This window comes from Dunckerocampus dactyliophorus, chromosome 9 (genome assembly GCF_027744805.1).
Source record: "Dunckerocampus dactyliophorus isolate RoL2022-P2 chromosome 9, RoL_Ddac_1.1, whole genome shotgun sequence".
NCBI classification, from domain to species: Eukaryota; Metazoa; Chordata; class Actinopteri; order Syngnathiformes; family Syngnathidae; genus Dunckerocampus; species Dunckerocampus dactyliophorus.
In genome coordinates, this window is record NC_072827.1 from 12,663,550 (window position 1) to 12,685,413 (window position 21,864).

General features: G+C 40.5%; 1 protein-coding gene across 11 annotated transcripts in view; it reads left to right on the forward strand.

Annotated features, from left to right (window-relative positions):
- stxbp5l (syntaxin binding protein 5L) overlaps positions 1-21,864 on the forward strand; it is a 165,006-nt gene that overhangs the window by 119,896 nt on the left and 23,246 nt on the right. For 2 of the 11 annotated variants that reach the window (XM_054788200.1, XM_054788203.1), the window contains exons 19-23: positions 2,444-2,512; positions 5,337-5,402; positions 12,219-12,323; positions 15,125-15,178; positions 20,395-20,574. In XM_054788200.1, coding sequence (XP_054644175.1) covers positions 2,444-2,512; positions 5,337-5,402; positions 12,219-12,323; positions 15,125-15,178; positions 20,395-20,574 — 474 coding nt within the window. The remainder of the gene's footprint in view (positions 1-2,443; positions 2,513-5,336; positions 5,403-12,218; positions 12,324-15,124; positions 15,179-20,394; positions 20,575-21,864) is intronic. The other 9 variants (XM_054788204.1, XM_054788206.1, XM_054788205.1 and 6 more) reach the window with 7 other exon arrangements.

Genomic DNA, 21,864 nt, shown 5'->3' on the forward strand with positions numbered 1-21,864 from the left:
TAGATAGATACTTTATTAATCTCCAAGATAAGTACACAATCACCAAGAGAAATTCCAGACATCCCTGGTTCTAGTGATAGTAAAGCTTTGGAACACTTCTTCTGTATCTGATATAGCGTTACTGATGAAATAATATTACACTCTGAAAATGGTCATTCAGTCAAAAAAACGCAATCTCTGCAGTCCAACCCCTTTTTTCCTCCTTCTCTCTTTTGCCTGTCTCTCATAAAATTGAATAGAGAAACAAAAACATCCACCCATGTGTGTATGCCTGTCACACGTCTGCACTCTGATATGAGGGGCATGTTAACAGGATATGTGTCAGTCTGCATTGCATTATTATGCATGTTGTCCCTTCAGTTGGCTTCCTGTCTATATTTTAGTGCTACTCAAACTGAGACCCGGAGTCAAAGGCCATAGAGCTCTTGTCGCCCCTCCTGACCTACGCCATCCTTTTCCTCGAAACTGATCTTTCCTGTCAAACGACTTTTTCACACTAATGCTCTTTGAAAATGTTCAGCCATATCTTCAGTGTTAAATATTTTAGATGCCATGTTGTTTTTTGAAGTGGTAGGATATTTGACATAATACTCACAAGTGTAGTCAAAAATGTTTCAAAGCAATTTGGTATTAGTGTGAAAAGGCAGCGACAATGTGGATGGAAGGGTTACTATAAGCTCCAGAGGTAACTCTTTTATTGGTTGTTGCATAAGACTTGTTATTGGCCGTTGCCACACTTGTAGTTTATAAAGGTCTCTCTGTGTTGGCTCTACAAAATCAATACAGAGATAAAAAAAAAAAACGACCACGGTGGCCTTTTCGCACACCACAGGTGGTGCTGGATTTATCACAACACAGTCCTGCGAAACAACAGGCCAAATAAATGACGCATTCAGACACTTTCTCTTGAATTTGTTTGTATTTCTCTGCTAATTCCAATATTTTAAGCAACCACACAGACAGTCAGTCGATGCAACAGCTACTGTATATGCTGCTGGTATAATTTATTGATACATTTGATTTTCTTCAGTTCAGTATTGCCTTTGCACAGGGGTGTCCAAACTTTTTCCACTTTAGATTAAAAAAAAAAGTTAAATATGACATGTTTTCCGAACCTGCAGAGATTTTTTTTACAAGGATTCTCTATTCTGTGTATATTTTGAAATTGTTAGTGGTACGTGAAATGGAAATTCCATGGTTGTAATTGTTACATTATTGAGGTATAGTGGTGATAAAATGAATCTTGGATAACGTTTGTTCTTTTCCGGATTGGTGATTTAACCCTGGATATTGGAAAAAACAAAAAAAACGCAAAAGACTTGACAGCAATATCATGGTTTTATAGAGTGGCTCTGACATGAACTGTAATTACTGAACATCCTGGAAAAATTTGCAATAGAAGTCATTATTGATGTGCTGTTTGCAAAATATGTACACAATTTCTGCTACACAGATAATATTGACCAAGTACAGGGGCTTTGAAAATCTAATAACAATTTTGTTTCGTGTCCGCCGCCATCACACGCGTTATTTTGTCATGGGCGCACCTTGAGTGGCGTCTGTTTTGCTTCTAACCCACACCAGCTGCAAAACAAGAAGCTAGGCCATATACAGGATCGGGCCAACATTATAAAGTTAATTATGAATTGAGAGTTAAAAATCGTGTGGTGTCCAAATCATCACCACTGTTATCAACTGAGCCCAAGCTTTTATTTGCCGCTTTTTTTCATGAACTTTATTGAGTTATTTTTTTGCATATTTTTTATGACGAACACTGCAAAAAATAAGCAAGTTTTGAGTGCACTCAACCTTAACTTTTGCGTCCCTTGTCAGGATTTTATTCCGCAGGTTCGAAGAACGTGTGATGTTTAAAGACAAAGTGTTGTGTTTTTATAGTAATCAACAGTTCAACTTTGTTTCATTACATTGTGCCTTTTTGCAATTTTTTTTTTGCCTATTTTTCTTTTTTTGCTGCAAGTTTTGCTTTTATGTTTACTTTTATTATAATAATGTGCCGTGGGCCAATAACGAAAAAGAGCCCCAGGCCGCGCTTTGGACACCCCTGCTTTAGCATTTCTCCAAGTCTGCTGCAGTTGCAGATGCTACCTGATTTCACTTTCTTTTCCCCTCTAAGCCAATGTTTTCTTTTCTCTTTCCCCTTCCCCCCTTTTTCCTTCATTATGGCCCCACACTTGCTTCTCATGATTCCTCATCCATCCATCTATTCCTCATCTATCCATGCTCAATTATCCTGCTCCTTTCCTTCCCAACTCCCCGATCTTCACTTCTCACCCACACCTACTTACTGTTCCACTACACCCTCCTTACAACCACTTCTTCATCCACCCCCTCCTCCTCCTCCTCCTCCTCCTCCTCCTCGTCCCTCTCCAACCTAATGGTGACTCTGTGGCTGCTGGTGTGGGCATGTGGGCCTGCCTGACAGAATTTTGCATGCGTGGCCTGTCTAACTTTTATTCCGATTCAAAGAAAAGGATCCGTACATCCTACCAGAGTAAGTCAAGCCTACTCGGTAGGCTGCGGTATGTGTGTGTGTGTGTGTGTGTGTGTGTGTTGAAAAAGGGAAATAACAAAGACAAACGGGGAGATGCTTGGAATGATGGTGGCAATGTCTGGTCTCATAACAAGATATCATAACTGATTTAGCCAATAAACTGGAGCTGCCTGTTCCACTCATGTCCCGGGTTTGTCTTTTGCAGAAACACAGACACTCCCTGGAGTCTGTTAGTAAGGCCAGTTATGAATATTACATGATCCATTTGATGGACTGAATTTTTCAAGTCAAGTTGAACAAGATTGGTTCACTTTGACTAAAAGCTCAATGTTGAGCATTTGGGGTGGGGTTACGTCAAAGGAAAGAAACTACTTCCCCTTATTGCCTGTGTTTGATGCATGCAATGCACGCAGATCCTGAGCCTTCATGTGGTTCTTTGGTTTTGTATTGGTGTGTGCTACTTAAGCATGTGATTTTGCACTACGTAATCATGTCAACATATCAAAGCAATCTGGCTTCATCGCTCAAATTCAAGATTTATAAAGATAAAACTGAACATACTGTAGTGCAGGTCGCACCAGGATTCAGCCACTCTGCTCAAAGTGAACACCGAAGAGCAGTAAAGAAAATTCATCTTTAAAAAATATGTAATAATGTGATCTTTGAGCTCAGTTAAAGCTGCTGTATGTCACGGATAGGCGGATGCTTAGAAGGCGCTAACTAGTTGTCAAGAGAAAATCTGCTGCTGGCTCCAAAATAGACAAGAGACAAGGCACGTTCCTTGAGAATAGGTGCAATTTAATTACATTTGCATGCAAGGAGACAAATCAATACAACCTGAGCAGATGACTTCTAGAGAAAATGTCAGACTATTCATGCTGAAATGTTTTTCATTTGAAAAACAATATACAGTTTTTTCAATAGAAAATAATGTAAATCCAATTGATCTGTTCTAGACACCCAAAATATTAACAAAAATATTTGTATTATAAATAATCATATTATTTATAATATAATTATTTTTTTATAAATAATAATGTATTTTTACCTCTACATAATACAATTATTTAATATGTATAATAATTGAATAATTGAATAATTGAATAATAACATTATTATAATAACATTATTTATTTATTAACAAATACAACAAATACAAAATACTAATATATAATATATATATAATAGTCGGCCACCAATTGGTATCGGCCGATTTCCGTAAAAAACATGTGATCGGCATATGCCAATAAATGCCTTTCAAAGCCGATCACAAAAAACGATTGCACTGCGGCGTGGACATGACAGTTCATGTCATGACAACACAGACATGACATGAATGTACATTTGTGCTGTGTCACGTAGGGTTGACAACACCCGTATTGAGCCGAGAAGGAACTCACCTTGTCCCGTATTGCCCCAGAATCAACACTAGTCTGTAAAACCTCCAATGGTTCAGCCAATCGATGCCAGTGTGTGTGCTTTGCCTAGTTGTCCGCAGCTAACTAGCTAGCTAGAATTAGCTAGAATTATCTGCGTAGCTTCTTGTCTTTGGACTCCAAATGTAACTCTTTACCACAGTGACATTTTGTTTTTAAAAACAAACAAGCAATGCGATTAGTTTGGAGCTCGTTTTTCTCCTACCGTCAAGTGGATATTACTTCCATCGGGTACGTACTAACTTTTTCAAGTGTCTATTGGCGTCATTGTACTATACAGTATGTCTTGTCCTCCAAACACTATTTGTGTGTTGTTAATGAACATTACATATTGCCCAGGGGCCCTAGGAATTGTCTAATGGCGACCCTGGCCAACAGCACTCATCACACAAATGTACAGTTAATCCATGTGATTGGTATCGGCTGATATCACTCATGGATGATGGGTATCGGAATTGGTAGCATAAAAGCATCCCTACAAAATGCATAAATAATTATTTAATAAGAAGAAATTATTTATTTAAAAATATATTATAAACAACGAATGGATGGAAGTTGTTGTTGATGCAGACTTTCCGTACATCCTGACGAGAATTCAAAAGTGTTTCTCACCCTCTTTATCCAAGTGCTGGCACTCACAACTTTTTTTGGCCCTACGGTGGGATATTTAGCAGTCGCACTCAATAAAAAATGCACGAACAGGAGGGTGCTTTGTTTGGGCAAAATTACACAGAAGGATACAGTGCAGGGCAAACGGACTAGTTTGTTACATGCAATATTGTACCATAACCAAGACGTGTATTTGACTTACCTGAATACCAACGGCTGTGAGTGACCAGTCTTATTTGGGCCAAACAACAATGTACAGTAATTTTTATATAGTTTAATAGGTTATTGTGAAAAAATCCAGACATTTGTTTTGTTCAATCTGTTATTTTAAACCACTGTTGGTGGCATATGCTAGCCAGTGGTGGTGTTATTATATTTTTTCGGTTGAAAAAAATGTTTTGAGCCGGTGGCATATAGCAGCTTTAACTCGGGGATATCTGTTTGGATTTTGTTCAAAATCCAATTTACTGACATTTTATGCAGGATACCTCCATTTTCAGGGGCTCAGAAGTGACATAACTGTTTGACATAATTGTCAATGGAACCATAAATACTTGCTGAAAGTCGTAAACAACTCCCAATATTTTTGGATTATCATGGCTGTCTATCTGGTTTTCCAACTGCAATATGTGTTCAAAACAAAGTTCTTTGGTCTCAGAGTGGCTGACATGAAATACGTTGATGTCTGTTGAATCTGTTCATCTGGTGATATTAAAATAATCACACAGACCTTCTGTATATTATGTTCTCTTCTTCGGGGCTGCCATTGGCTGTGGCAGGCCTTACTGAACTCTCTGACAACCAGCAGTCTGTTGACATGGAGAGAAGCAAGTCACCCACCTCAGGTAACTCAGCACATACACACACGCACACCTCACTGCACCACAGCCAGGCGAGATTTCTTTATGTTGTGCTGCCACGCCATTATCTTCAAGGCTCAGCTGCACCTACAGTATGTTGTCTGTGACCCCGGACCTTTCACCATGCCAGTTTCTCTTGATTCTTTTTCTACATCGCCCGGACTTTTCGTACGCTGCTGAAAGCATTGCAAAGGGCTTCAAACCATGCAATGTGGTTGTTGGAAATAGATGGTTTACCTGATGCATTTTAAAGTCATATTGGGCTTGTTGTTTTGATGTCATAACACATTGTGATGCATACTTCAGCCTTTTTAGTTTGGCAAGAAAAGCAAGCCATATTTTACAGTGGAACCTCTGTTTTTCTCATTAATCTCGTTTCAAAAAGTCACGAGTCCTGCAAGTAATTTCTTGAATTCAGTGGTGTTTCTCACCTTCTATGTCAGAGTTCTAGCACTTGTTTTATTTTGCAGCCGTAATTTAAAAAAAACAACAAAAAAAAAGCACACAAAACGTCTCATCAGCGCTTGGGGGACACTGAGTTATTTATCGTTCTGTGTGCGTTCTATGAACAAATAAACCACACACACACACACAATGGCTGGAATCAGTCTATAGTGTCCCAACTCGAAAAGAGCCACTATCCATTCTTCACAGAGATTGAGTCACCAACGTGCAGATGCTTTGATCGGGCACTGTTTGGCCGTACGATAACCGAGACATATTTATAGTAATCATTTGTCATCGAAAACTGAATCCTACGAAAAGAGAGGTTCGACTGTCTTTATTGTTGTGATGGGGAAATGTTATGCGCTTTGGTGTATGTGCTGTGGGGCAAATATACACTGAGCTTGTTGAAAACCCATTAATGCTGAAACTTAGCTCTTGATTGGGAAACTAATGTTGCATTTACCGTTCAAATGTGAACTTTAGAGGAAGACTCATTAAGTGTGACTCAGTGTTGATTCACTGGCGAGAATTACTTAAGCGGATGAGCAGAATGTTTTCTTTCAAACCTTTTCCCTGATCCAAGGTTGAACAAATAAGCACTGATGTTGATGTTTCACGGTTGACTTAAAAGGTGAACATCAAAGCAAAATTCTTGCGGATGGCAGAGTTTTTTTTAATGTTTTAGAGTGAGGTTTTTCCTGCACACACATAGAAAATGGTCAGACTACAATGTGAGGAAAATTGGTGAAAAATTCCAATTGGTAGAGCACTGACGTGAGCTTTGACCGTGACTAAATGCAACCTTGTGGACAAGCTGTCATCAGTTGGGATTTGGTAGAAAGAACTATTGCAAAAACTACCTCAGTACTGCTCGGCAAAGCCGTCGGACTGTTCTTGCCATACATTTCTCCATTTGAGATGAAAATATTCAGTCTTGATGGCTTTTGTATGATCAGTCTCACTGTTGATCACAGCTAAACCAATTATTAATGCTCTATTTTGGAGACCAGGTGTGTTGAGGAGGACAGTCAGGCAGCCCATATGGAAAGAGTCCATGTCAAAGAGAAAGAGTGAAAGATGAGTGAGTCCAAGCTCAAGCCGAATGAATAAAATGTGGATTTGTGCCAAGCCAATTTGAGGCTCAAAGTGAGGTGTATAATTGAAGCTCCAAGTGTCATGGTAACAGTGGGGGAGGACACACTATCAAGTGTGTGTGCACACATGTCCTGAGGATAGCATGAACACATTAATGTGCTCATTCCAATAATGAGGTCAACTGGCATTTAAATTCTTGTCTTGCATTCTATGCTGACGACCTCCTAGATTTGTGTGCAACTTTAGATGCAAATTTTCATCGTCACATAATGACAGTGGCACCAATACGGCGTAGACCACCAGGATGAAACAATCATGATTTTCATCAGTGCAAATGTGTACATCTGCTGCATGTGTATAAGCACAATATTGGCTCTAGCCTGGGTTGTAGTGATGATGGGCTGTTTGCAAACTTTTGCAGAGTGAAATGAACTGAAAGAGCCGTTCACAGGGTTGTCCAAATGTTTTCCACTAGGGGCCACATAGTGAAAAATGAAAGGATGCAAGGGCCACTTTGATATTTAGCGAAGCAACACAATTATGTATATAAGAAAAAAACTGCATTTCAGCTTAGTGATATAGGTGAAAAAGCCTATTATTAGTATGAACTTTAGTCTTTGTTCTTTCTTGCCCATTTCTGCTGTTATTTTTTTATTTAAATAATCTTTGTAAAAAAAAAAAATTCTCGTAATATTATGACTTCATTCTCGTAATATTTTGACTTTATTCCCATACTATTATACTATTATATTATACTATTATACTATAACTTTTCCCCAAACCTAATTTTCCAAAACTTGTTTTTGTTTTGTTTGCTTGTCATAATATTATGACTTAAAAAAAAAAAAATTCTTTAGTATTTCAACTCTGTCCTACTAAAATGACATTATTTTTCCTCATAATGTCACAAGTTTATTGTAAGCTTAAGTGTAAAATTGCAACTTTTTTTCTCTTAATATTTTGATTTTATTCTTGTAAAATGATGGCTGTTTTTTCGTTTATGCTGTTGTTTCTTTAAAATTTGCAACTATTTGAACTTTCTTCTTGTAAATTTTCTTGACTTTTCTGACTTTGCTCCCATAATATTTTGACAATTCTTGTAACATTAGAACTTTTTCCACTACTTAATTTTCCAAACATTACAACCCCATCCATTTTCTGTACCGATTGTCCTTACTAGGGCCGCGAGCCTATCCCAGCTGTCTTGGGGAGGGAGGAGGAGTACACCTTGCACTGGTCACCAGCCAATTGCAACCAATTACAACTTCATTTATTGTTTTGTTTGTTTTTCATGATGCGTCTTTTTTCTTTAATATTTCAAATTCATGCTACCAAAATGACGTATTTTTTCCTCATAATATTACAACGTTATTCTCAAAATTACAACTTTTTCTCATTAGGTTACAGCTTTGTTCTTAATATTTTCACTTTTTTGTAAAATTACTCTATTTTTGTTCAATTATATTTTTAGAATGTGCTGTGGGCCTTTAAAAATGGCCCTTTGGCAGCACTTTGGACACTCCAGCTGTAAGAGCATTCTTTGTCTCAAAGAATGCCACAACGCAAAATCTTGGTTCTTGTCCAGATCCTAGTAATGGCTTGTTTGCGAACGCTCAAAGAGCCAACTCTAAAAGCGTTCGCGAATGACCCATTAGATTACCATCATCAGTTGGGTAAAATGGTCTAAACCTAGCTAACATTCCCTATTGATGGGTGAACAATCCACCGCTTTGCAATGATAGGAAGAGCGGGCATCGAGGGATCAAAAAGCGACATAGCTAAGTAACGGGTCATTCACCAAAGCTATCAGAGCCAGCTTTCTGAAGTTAGCTGCTACCTCTTTCAAGCGAAAGAGCCATTCACTGCACAGGGCCGGCAAACGCTCTTAGAAGTGAACGGCGAATGGCCCATTACCAGCATCTAGAAAACAGGTCCAGTTTTCTAGGATCCAGGCCAGTAATGGGTCGTCCTTGGCCCTAGCCTGGATCCTATGTGTCGTTCTAGTAATAGCTCATACTGGCCTAGTAATGGGTCGAGTGTTGGCAAACAATCCATTACTAGGGTCCAGGCTGGTAATGAGTCTAAGAGCATATGTCTAAGACATACGCAGGAGATGTACACTTTGGAACTGATCAGAATTATGATTGTTTCGTCTTGGTGATCTACATTGTATTGGTGCCATCCAAGTGTCATTAAGTCACGATGATCTTCTTTAATAATTTTTATACAGTATTGGTCATTTTGGCATCCATCATAAAACAGACAATAAAACGGGTTCATTTTAAGGGCGAGAGTCTCCTTTGATTGATGAATTTCTGCCGCAATGCCAATCCTGGAAATCATCCATTCTTGATCCACTTCTATTATAAAGTCTATTATTGTTATGTTTGAGCTTCAGGCCCCCTTTGAGCTTCTCAGTGAGGGAGTGAAACGAGATGAAGCAAACTAGATAGACATGCTCTTTATGTCTTGGCAGAGTCTTTTAGAATTGCGATGTGCAAAAGGTCATAGTCATTCTGTTGCATGATAAGCCTATCATTTGCAAATTAAGAAATGGCAAAAGGCAGGGAATAATGAAAACGGAGTTGGATGAAATGTGTTGCTTGCACTTGATAGCTGGAGCGATCGGGTTAAATATTGACGTCCACCTCTCTGCGGCTGTATTGTGGTCCCCCACTCAAGCATGTTACAAAAGGCAGACAAGCTTATTAAGGAAGACAGGCATCATATGTTTCTCAGCTCTCCTTCATACATAGCATCCCTCTAATCTTCCTCGCCCTTTTTTTCTTCCTTCCTTTCTTCCTTCCTTTTTTCTTCCTCGCCCCTTTTGTCATTAGGCACAGTAATTAGCATTTTTCCTGAAAGCGCACCCGTGCTTCACATGTTTTTTATTGTCTTTCATTGCTAGGTGCTTCGGTTTTGTTTGAAGGAGCTTCATGCCATGTTTGGCTGTAATGTACTTGGGCCAAACCGAGTCAGGAGATGGGCTAATAAGCTGACATGCCGCTGAGCTGTGTCTTGACTAGCAGGATATATTTAGCAGTTAGCATGTCGGGGGGTTGAAGACAGTGTGCAAAAACAATGTCACCTGCTCAGCTTCTTGCCGGTCAAGTGGTTTTATGCAAAACAGTAACTGATTTCCAATTAGTGTTTAATTGAAACCCACTGTCCATTTCAGGCCTTCAGAATTGCCTGAAGGTGTGATTTATGCATAATGTACTGCATTAGGCATATCATTTTACAGTGGTAATTGCATTTCATTTCTGTGCATGTACATTTGCATACATGTACATAATGTATATAATTATGGTAATGATTTATAGCGCTATATTTTAGAGCAAATGCTCCCTCAATGCACTGTGAATACCTACCTATACACCAAATTCCAAATTTAGTCAACAGCTGCAGTCACGATTCTGCACTGCCATCCAAGGCACAGTTGAAACCTTTGAGCTTCAGATGCTGCTTTTCATAAAGCAGTATGGGTGGGCGGCATTGATGCACATCATTGTTTCACCTCAGTGACTCTGTGTTTTTGAATGATGACAGAAACGGTTGGCTTGTGTGAGAGTTTCCATTCGAGCCTATTTTTGACTTTACCACTAAGTCATTGTAAAGAGCAAAATATTGACTTTTGATGTCTGACTGCATAGTTTTCAAAATTTGTTGAAAAATCAACTACAAAATGTTTGGAATCCTGTTGAAAATGCATTTTTGGGTCAATGTAGAGCAGTGGTTCTCCAGTGGTGGGTTGTGACTCAAACGGGGGTCTTTGCGTGGGCAAAAATAATAATAATAATAATAATGTAATGACCCGGCATCCCTGAATGCACCTTGCTTTCTTGTCTGTGGTATTTGCTTTCTATTCTGCCATAAGGTGTGTGTTTGTTTGTTTTTTACTTTTGGCAAGCTTGAGCGGGAGGGAAAGGACATGGGACTTGGGGCATGGGACTCCGGCCAACACACAGCTCCAGATATCTACTGGAGAAGAGCACACCATAAAGAGGAAGACATCGCCTCACCGCTGCAGCTCACGTTATGTTGCAAACAGTCCCTTTAAACATACTGTATTGCAGAAGTTTGAGTTGAAAAATTTCCGCAATTTGGGTCACTGCTTGTCATTGACGGGTAACGGTGGGTCCTGCAGCCAAACCGGTTGCGAACCACTGATGGAGAGGCAGCTAATGTCGATATAAGCAGTGTTACTCCAGGAACCCTTCAAGAGTGATTGTGCTTGTAACAGTGTAATAAAACAGAAGAATTTACTTGAGACAGCTGTTGTTTAAATGAACATGTGAAGAAGGGAGAAACAGGTGGAAGGCCCAGAATCACCCTTTTCAGCTTGCTTGTGTGTAGACAATAAAGACTCATCAAGCAGATGTCAATTTCAGCTACACCGTATTAGATTTATTTTAGTGTGAGCGAGCGCAACGAAAATGTACGTGACGGGACAACATCTTGGCACATCATGGGTGCTCTCAAAAACGTCTCCCTCTTTTTTCCACCGCCGAATGTAGTCCTTGTCCCCCTCAGAGCAGGAAAGGGGGGGGGGGGGGGGGGGGGGGGGGGGGCGTCCCTTTTCATCTCCCACCCATTTGGCGTGGGTTCCCATGGCAACGCGTTTTGTCCTGGTTTGTAGACCACTGGATCTGGTTGTGGTTGACTGTATTGTGTGAGACTTAGCCTGACCATGTGAGCTCTGGGGTAACCATTATTCTGATAAGCAGGCTAGCAAGTCATGCCTTTACAATTATATTCTATGTGTTCGATATAACAGTTGGCATGCAGAAATATGGTGGGAAAAATCAATATGTATGTATTCCTTCGGGTTATGTACGTATATATGTACACTATGTATGTAATTTATGGGCGCGTGTAGGTAACACGGAACACCGTAAATTGAGGACCAACTGTATTCATTTTATCAAGTGTATTATGTAACAGCGTGAAAATATTTGACTAATATATTCCTCACATGAGCGGGGACTATTATAATGTTGATAGAGGGAAAGGATGAAACGTTAAAAAGCAGTACTGTTATTAGATTGTCGTGTTGCTGCCGTTCAGTTGACTTGATGTGTGTCATGTCTAGCCTTAAACTTGTTATTAACATTTCTCCTTTTTAACCACCACCGATTACTGTCCTCCTACTGTTACTGGCAAGTCTCTCTTTTCCCAAGTTCACCCATTATGTTCCAGTATGTCTCTCCCCTTTTGCTCTGAAAAGTCTTGTCTGTTCTGTTGGATCTCCTGTTCTAGTTCATTACCCAACCTCCCTTCACAATGACCCACGTGTCCTGCCAGAGCCGGTGGCCAGTCTGAGAGCCAGCCACTGCAGCCCAGTCTTTTACTTGTTGGACAATGGTAAGAGGAGGGATGTGTCACAGATCCACCTCACAGACATCTGCTTGTGGCTTTTGCACCGTATGCACCATGTAGAAATGAAGTGGATAATGGCAAGTGGGATGTTTTTGGACGGGTGTTTGTTTCAGTGTTGCATCATGCATGCTAAGTGCGCTTCTACACTGTGAGCAATATCACCTGTAAAACACACACATTCTTTTATCGAGCTCTCGTGCAATTATTGTTTGCGAGCGAGTGTTTTTCATTAAATCAGTATACGTGCACCATCAGGCCCCTCACACCACAATCAGTCGTAATAGAGAGCCGTGTTGCTTGCAGTGTACACAAGCTGAAAGGGGCTGTGTGTTCTAACAGTAGGCTTTTCTAACATCTCCATGCTTCCGTGCAGGTGACTGTCTCTTTGCTCTTGTTGCAGCTGGGTAGACATGTTTTTTTGTTTTTTTTATGTGTATGAACTTTCACCTCGGACCCTCCATGGCAGGCAGGCAAGGGAAGAAGGTGTGGTAGTTCAAGTGCTTCACCTTGCTCTAGTACACATGTGTCAAACTCGTGCCCTGGAGGGCCGAGACGCTGCAGGTTTTCTCTCCAACCAGTTTCTTCAGCAGGTGGTTTAATTGATGAGCTCCTTCCCTCAAATTGAAGGTGTTGATCATTAAAATCACCTGCTTTAGTGACTGGCTGGAAAGAAAACCTGCAGTGTCTCGGCCCTCCATGGCACGAGTTTGACACCCCTGCTCTAGTACTTCATTCTTTGCTATGTGATCACTGCATCTCCACTGGATTTGCACTGTCTTGCCAGTGAGAAGCAATAGGATGTTACTTTACTGGAAAGTGGTGCTTGGAAGCTCTCTAATTATGTCTTACCATGTTACAATCAACTACAGTGGAACCTCGGTTTTCATGATTAGTCCATTCCAAACCGAATACATTTCCCTTAAGAAATAATCTAAATCCAATGATTCTGTCACAGACACCCAAAAATATTAACTACAAAACTCTTTTATAAAGAATAATAATAGTTTAAATGCAGAAAACAATGTGAAATACACATAAATGACAAATGAAATGGATGAACCAACATTTAAAATCACTTTTACCAAGCTCTTTCTTGTATTCAATAGTGTTTCTCACCTTCTTTATCAAAGTTCTGGCACTTTTCTGGCCCCATAGTGGGTTATTTTGCAGCCATACTTAAATCAAAAATAAAGCACAGAATGTCTGAACACTCAAAATCCGCAGTGCACTTGAATGCCTCATCAGTGGAGCGCGCCAAGTACTTAATAAAAAGGAAGAAAGGATACAGAAACAGACTTGTGCATCATACTGTGTGCGTTTCATGAACAAATAAACCACCCTCACAGACATAATAAAGTTGATAAAAAGGATTCCCTGGTCGGAATCTGTCTATGGTGTCCCAACTCTAAAAGTACCTCTTTACCAACACCGCATGCTTTGGGCACTGGACAGGTAGGCACAATGTTTGGCTGTATAGTACCTGAGACAGTGAACAACAACCAAGTGAAATTTTTGGCAATAATTTTTGGCAATAATTTTTGGCAATAATTTTTGGCGAAAACTTGGGCGTACGAAAACCGAGGTACCACTGTTTATTTAACACCGCATAGTTAATATTCTCTCAAGCTCCACATTCATTACTGTCTGTTTTGTCTCCGGTACTCAATTCCCAAATGTGTTGCAAATGAATGTGACTTTTGTTTATTTGGGACATTAATTCTTCTGGAACTCCAACATCCCTTAACCGAAATGCTAAATTGAATTTCCTGGACCTAATTGTTACTTCTAACATGATAGTCAAGGCACAAATGTAGGCTGTCCACCACGTTACTGTTTCATGCTACTGTGTTAATATTGTCACATTATGAGAGCATAACACGAACCCACCAACTATTTCCCACAGGGAGATTATGTTTTTTAATTGACTGATTATAGTGATGTAATTCATTGTTAATTTGCACAATAAGATAAGTCACCATCCCTCACCTGTATGTTGTATTTATGCTGTGTGATTTTTTTTTTTTTATGTCAAAACTGAAATGCATAGACAGGAAATGTGAGGTTTGCACGGCCTCCGCAGTCAACATTGCGCTACCCGCAAGGGCCTTCCCACAAAGGAAAGATGTACTTCATAAGCAGGCGTATTCAAGCGAATTCATGGCCAAAACTGTATTCACTAAAACATGCTTTTATCCTCTCCATAACTGACAAACTCATCCATGCCGTCTCAAGTTTGAATTTCACATTTATCTACTGACACTGAAATGCTTGCAAAATGTGTTTTACAAGTTACTTTGTTGGGTTTATTCCGTGTCTGTGATTTTTGAACCCCTTGTCAAATCAGTTTATTTCCGCTTCCTTGTCAGACGTTCTTCAATCCTGATCCTGATCTGGTTCTACGCAAATATTTTTAAGACCAAAAAAAAAATGTGGAAAAAAAAGGAGTTGGGACCTAAATCACAATCCTTATCTTGTTGCAACTCAACAAGATAAAAGACATGAACATCGGGCTTGTATGTACGATATCGTTTTAGCAGAGATTGCTGAGAGCGCTGACAGGGAACAGCAATGCCGCATGCCTTTTCAAATCTGCACCTGCAACTTGCATGGTCAGGTTTAATTTGAATGAGTTCTTTTGCTTTTCTCTTACCATTTTACTTTGACTTGAGATAAAGCCTACTTAAGGCGTTATGTTTTCTTCCTGTTTTGCTTTTATTTATTTTATTTTTTACACATTTGTTTTGAAAGGATTAACTGGTGCTTTCTTTCCTGTCCCTTTGTTTCAGTAAAGGGACCCGGCAGAAAGTTAAGTCTGCCAACAGATCTTAAGACCGATCTTGGTACGGTAGGCGAAAGCCAGAAGTTTTCTCGTGTGTTCTTTTTGAGTCATTGGGTTTCTACTTTTGTCGTGTTTTCGAGGCTTTTATGTTGCTTGGTTATTCTTTTCACTTCCAAGTTTCTTCTTTCAGTTTCCTTGCCACTCTCTCCTGTTTAAGCAATTCATGAGACGACCTGAAGTGTTTGCCCATTTTCTTTTTTTTCCATTGGTGTCTATCCATTTCTTCTACATTTTGCAAGTGTTTAAAAAGGTGACTTGTAACTCATACTCCTATCTTGATATGGAGCACTGTCTCATTTTATCTTTACTGGTTCATCCGCTTATTTTACGCAACCTTTCCTCCATCGGCAGCGTTGCTCGACAGTGATTGGATCACTAGCTACCTCTGTCATTGTAACTGGATCATTTCCTTCTCAAGCAGCAACTGAGCGTTGTCGCCATACGTGTCTAACTGCATCTACGTCATTGTGGATTGCCCTTTGCTCCGCTTCTGCAGTATTGTCCCTTCTTTGAGCTTTTGCTTCTTTAACTGCACAAGTGCCTACATATTCCACTGACTTGCCTCATATGATAACCTTTTTTTTTTTACAGCTCCAGCAACAGTGTGAAGGCAAAACAACTCAACCCTGTTTTGAATTGAATTACAAAATGAACAAATGAAAAGAAATACATTTTGAACATGGTATTAGATCTGTGGTTCTCAACTGGTTATAATACGGGACCCACCAAATTGAGGACATTTTCCTTATATTTAATGAAAATAAAATAAAAATAATCAACGTGCCGCTTGAATTTGAGGTAGTGCAAAATATCAGTGTAGCACTCTGGTGCGTGTGGGGAAAAGTAGGTTACCCAGCATGCCTTGCAGGGTGCAGATGCAGGTATAGATTTGCAGCTAAATTAGGGGTGTCACGAGACAAGACGATACACGATATTGGGTTCATGAGAATGAGGCGAGACGATATATTAACATCACTGTTAGGAGGAGATAAGGTGAGGAGCTCAGAGTAGAGCCGCTGCTCCTTCACATCCCGATGCCTCCTGGACGCCTCCTTGGTGAGGTGTTCCAGGCGTGCCACATAAGGATGCCCCCGGGGCAGACATAGGACACGCCGGAGGGATTATGTCTCACAGCTGGGAACGCCTTGGTGTCCTCTCAGTGGAACTGGAAAAGGTGACCGGGGATCGGGAAGTCTGGACTTCCCTACCGAGACTGCTGCCCACGCGAACCAGACGTGGATGAGCGGAAGAAAATGGATCGGTGGACCTTTAAGAAAACTTTAGTGACCAAATATAGGACTGGACAAACAGAATTTTTTTTTTAACTGAGTCACAAACCAATGCAGGTGCATTATAAAATATTTTATAACTTTGCATGTATGTATGTATGTAACTTTTCAATTTTTTTTTCATTAAAACAAACACTAAAAATGATAAAAGTTAAAATAATGACGGCAATTATAGCTGCTACTACTAGTCTATGTCGATGTGTAGTTATGTAAAGACACATATAAAATAGATTGCAGTAGATTAGCTTTATGTTTACGCTAATAGAACAAATTCCCATAATGCTTAGAGTGCGCAACCAGGAAGTAGTACATTTCCTATGTAGATGCTAGTATTACATGTTTTAATAGATATCATATGCAGTGATTGTGTTTTTGTCTGACACATTTTAAGTAATTTGATCAAAAGTAGAACATTAACGGTGAACTCCAATAATTAAAAAAAAAAAAAAGCAGCCACAGGTAGCAAGCAAACGAGTAATGGTTGGAACACCGAGTGCAGGCAGGATTGCGAGGTTTATAGTGTGTGTAAAGCACTTAATGTGTGGCTCCAATCCTGCCTCGTGCACTGCCACTTCCATATTAAGTGTATTATCGCTCACGATAGCCATAGCGCACAGTATGGTAGACTTCTGGCTGCCCTGTGCCTGCGAGACAGCTTTTCTCTTAAATGAGAACTATCATCACATTTTAATCTTGCGACAACCCTAATGTTTAGTGTGTAAGCATTATTTTAATACCCGGTTTGTGTGTGCCATTTGTGGTCTTCTTCTGTGACAGCATTACTGTCACCACCTTAAGGAGTAATAGACAACACCCGGCTGCATGAAAAAGTATGCCCTTTTTTATTTACATTTTTTATTTATTCTTTTCCGACTGGTTTTTGCCCCGGCAAAGACCCGCGACCCACTGAAAACTGGTCCCACCAGTTGAGAATCACTGTATTAGCATACACATTGTAAACCCCAACTCTGCTAGACTATAATGGCAATGGCGTCAAATATTGAGTGTGTGTGGGTGGCAATGTCTGCGTGCGCTCCTAATGTATTAGTGAATTAATAAGGATTGACGTCTTCTCTGCGTAAGTGTCCCGTGGAACTCTCTGGGCCATGTTGATGGTTGGCTCTGTGTTACCTGCAGGGTTCAATCCATTCCTCCGACAAGTGTTGCGCACAGACTGAGTGGCACCCAATTGTTTTTCATCTTCCCTTTGAAAAGGAATTATTTATGCATTAAAGAGCAGAACAGCGGACTTGAGTTGGAAATGCCAACATAAAGATCAAATATAAGCCAGCGCTTCTCAAATAGTGGGGTGCGGTAAGCTGTCGGGGGGGGGGGCGTGAGAGGCAGGGAGGACTTCAATATTAACGCAGACCTGCTAAAATATACTCAACGTGCAGTTTTGCTCTTGAACACACTTGTCACTGCTCTCAATTTGGTTGCATTTCGCTGGCTTCAGTTTCAAGTTCAGTCTGTACAGTACAGATAAATAAATACATATTATCAGTTTATCAATAGTATTTCAGGGGGAGGGGGGCGCGAAAACATTTATGTCCCCCAGTGGGGGCGGGACGGAAAATAATTGAGGACCACTGCTGTAAGGGGAGAGTGATGGTGGCAGAACGAGTGAATTGTTTATTTACTCGGCAGCAACCAGCAGAGGTGCTGTTGATTCGGGCTTAACATTGCGATCAAAAGAAGAACATGACATCAGCTATGAGAAGCTGAGCTACATCCAGAAAGACCACTGCTATGGCTCAACTCCTCCAGGCTGAATTAATCTGCTCACAGTGCAGTGCTGCCAGGTGTGCTTGTTATGTGCGACTTTGGGCTTCTTTTTTTTTTGTGAAGCCGATTGCAAACGTCTCTCAAGTCTCAGTTTTTTGGCCCTGTTTTTGGGCTTATACGCACATTGTGCAGGCGCAACTATGCCAGACTGACAGAAAAATGAGTGATGATGAGACATAGTAAGATTTAGAGTACGTTTCGGTTACAGTCCTTTTGGAACGGATTAATGACGCTCACCAAGGTTCCGTTATATATTTATACCTGTTAACAAGCGGACTCTCTTTCACAATGTGGTGGGTTGCCTGTCCTGCTGTTGTTTTGGGCTGGTTGGGGTCACGTGTTTCTCTCGCGAGACCTGGCAACACTGTTTCATTGCGACACAGGCAGGAACAAAGGAATTCATAACATTCTGACTCCCATGCCTGAAAAAAAACTTGATTTTCCCCAAAATCAATCAAGGAAATGTTGCCAAATGTCCATCCCTAGTAAGCATGGGCCAGTATGGGATTTTGACGGTATTTTTGCCCAAAGTGATCACAGTTTTACAGTATTATAATTACCGCTCTAAAATGTGTTATTTTGAAATATCTTGATTGAAAAGAGAAAAAAGTCAAGTCAAAACAGTCATTTTTAAACCATATAATAGATCATGATAAAAGCGGAACATAAGTATTTAAAATAAATAACAAAAAATAACTGAATTCTTTCTAAATAAAATAAAATGTAGGTCTCAATGCAGTCAACTGTGGGTAAAAAAACAACGTAAAATGCAAATAAATGCAATCAAGTGACTCAAGGAGGTCACAACATAAATAACTGAAAAAGCTTGGAATGTTATGTTATTATTTCATATTGGTGATTGTGCAGGTCACACTTTTCCACAAACTTCCATTTCGGGGTCATGTAATTGTCGTTAGCAACTGAGACGTCATTAAGTGGCCGTCGCTTGTTGTTCAGTGGTGAGGAAACGATGTATACCACTTAGCCTTGACTCCTGTCTCGTTCTGAATCACATCTCCACTTGTGGTGACCCTCGACGTGAGTAGTATGTCGATGGACAATGGCGACAACAGCGTGGCCCTACCGGCGCCTTTCAGTGCTAACGAAGCAGCTAACGCCGGCGCTATCTGTGCCCGACTTTTGGCAACACAGCACACACCTGTCGAAGCCCAGTTCCGACTGCGAGGAATAACACAGGACGTAAGTATTTCCATGTAGTGGCTGCACCGGACCTCCACTTTCTCTCATACCACAGGAACGGTATGACAGATAAATTTAGTGATTTTGAAACCGGGACTTTTTCATCCTGCAACAAGAACCGGTAACCGGCCCATGTCTAATCCCTAATAATGCCTAACACATCTTCATGGTTTAACTAAATAGCGCCATGTTTTTGATGATTTGTTTTATTTTTTTTTGTTGTTTTGCCCAATGGAGAGTGCCTGAGCATATTTTTTTTAAATACATCTGTTCAGGCAGCTTATTTTCTTGACATTAAACTCCAATTATCCTCCACAACGCACGCGTTCACTCACAAAACTAAATCTCTGCATGCCCCGAAGGGAGGATGTGTGAAGCTGCAATGCCAAGAAGTAACAAGTGGCTTCGACACCAGCAGGCATCATCTCCTACTCCTCTAATGTGGAACTTCGCAATCGCCAGCGCTTCCCTCTGGCTTATAGATCAAAACGTTGATAACCATATACTGTAGAAACTAGGTTTTAGAACAAAGTGGACATGAAACAAGCCTGTTGTGTAATACTTTTTTTTCAAATGCCTCTATATTTTCCTGTCTTTTGTGTTGTCCTTGTGTATACTTAACTCCGCTCTCCAACCGTGTCGCACATTTCCCTTTTCTCTTTTGACAATCTCTCCTCTGAACATCCGCTTGCTCCTCTCATGCTCTAAAAATATACTAAATATCTGTCGGCATAAGTCATGCTTTGTGCAAAACTAAATTTCACTGAAATAGACTTTCCATCACAGTGAGACAACTTTTTCAACCACATCTCTATTATTGGATTGGCAGATTTCATCCCCTGGCATGATACTGAGTGACTTATGTCGATGGATATTGGGCTAGCAGACTAAACAGTTTTGGAATGTGACATTATCTCCCTTCTAATGCTTTGCGTTATTACAGATCATGTCAATGGACATTGCACTAGCCCCACCTCCCAGCCCTGCTCAGCAGGGAAGCCTCGCATCCCGATGGGTCCCGAGGGGCCACGGCTTGCCCGCAGAGGCCCCGGCCGACCGCCATTCCGCAAGGCCCAGTCCGCTGCTTGCATGGAGATCTCTTTGCCTGTGTCCCACACTGAAGGTGTGTGCTTGTCCTCCCTATTCCCACCCTTTTAACCTTATGAACGTCTTGTCCCTCCAATAAGTGCATGCCATCCTCCCACCTTGGCAGAATGGGTTCAACGCTATGCTAATGCAAGTTTGCAGCACTGAATACAATTATTGTTTGTTGCGCAATATATCACTTTGTCAATCCCTTTAAATGATGTACTTCGCGTAGTGATAAGGTTGCATCAAAGTCACATGGCTGATATTGGCAGAAAAATGAGATATCGAATCATATCGGTATTGTTTTTGTCTGCCAACAATGATATCGGCACACGAGTGATGACGTGCTCCACACAGCTTTAGCCTTGGGATTGCAAGACCATTGTGTATTTGTGAAGCTTGCATTAGCATCAGCAGCCAGTGTAACAATGAGAGCAATGCAAGACATGACCTCTTGCATTGTGTCGCTTGTATCAACCAAATTACAGGCTTGAAATATTCATCAGATACCATTCCTTTCTTGCATCAAAAACTAATGTGGTTAAAATGAATTTCCTCCAGGCATAGTTTTGCTAACCCTCACATTTTGTAAAGCGCTTATAAACCAAAGAAGATAGCTTCTCTCTTAAGAGTAATCCTTCCTTTTCTGCTGTTTTGGGTCGCCATGACCAGTGTTGGAAGTAACAGCATATAAAATAACAGCTCAAGTAATGGGTAATCTAATTAATTACTATCCATCCATCCATCCATTTTCTATACCGCTTCATCCTCATTAGGGTCGCGGGGGCATGCTGGAGCCTATCCGATCTGACTTCGGGCGACAGGCGGGGTACACCCTGGACTGGTCGCTAATTAATTACTACCTCATTACTATTTCAAAGTGAATTGTGGCACGCTATTATGCACTGATATCTATATCAACCATCTGGGTGTCACTTCAGTCGCCATTGTTCACTGCTACTACACAGGAAGCTAAATAGCTTGTCAACAAAAGTTGTGGTTGCTCACTCTTAGGAAACCAATGTCCGCTAGCGCTTTGGTAGATAATTGCAAGTCACAAGCTCCTTAAATCCTAATTATTTTGCATATTTGAAGGTTTTTCCAATAATTAAAGCAATCCAGCAGAACCTCGTTTGGTGTAAGCCCCCGGTTAGCGTGTTTTTACATTTACACCAAAATTATGCCTCGGTTTGCATACATTCTCCGTCTTGTTGTGTTAGTAACTCATTCAATCCCAGGCATTTTTCAAAAGACAACCCCTAATACCGGCCATTTTAAACGATTTTGACTGTTTAAGGCACACAGAGCATTGTGTTTTATGGCT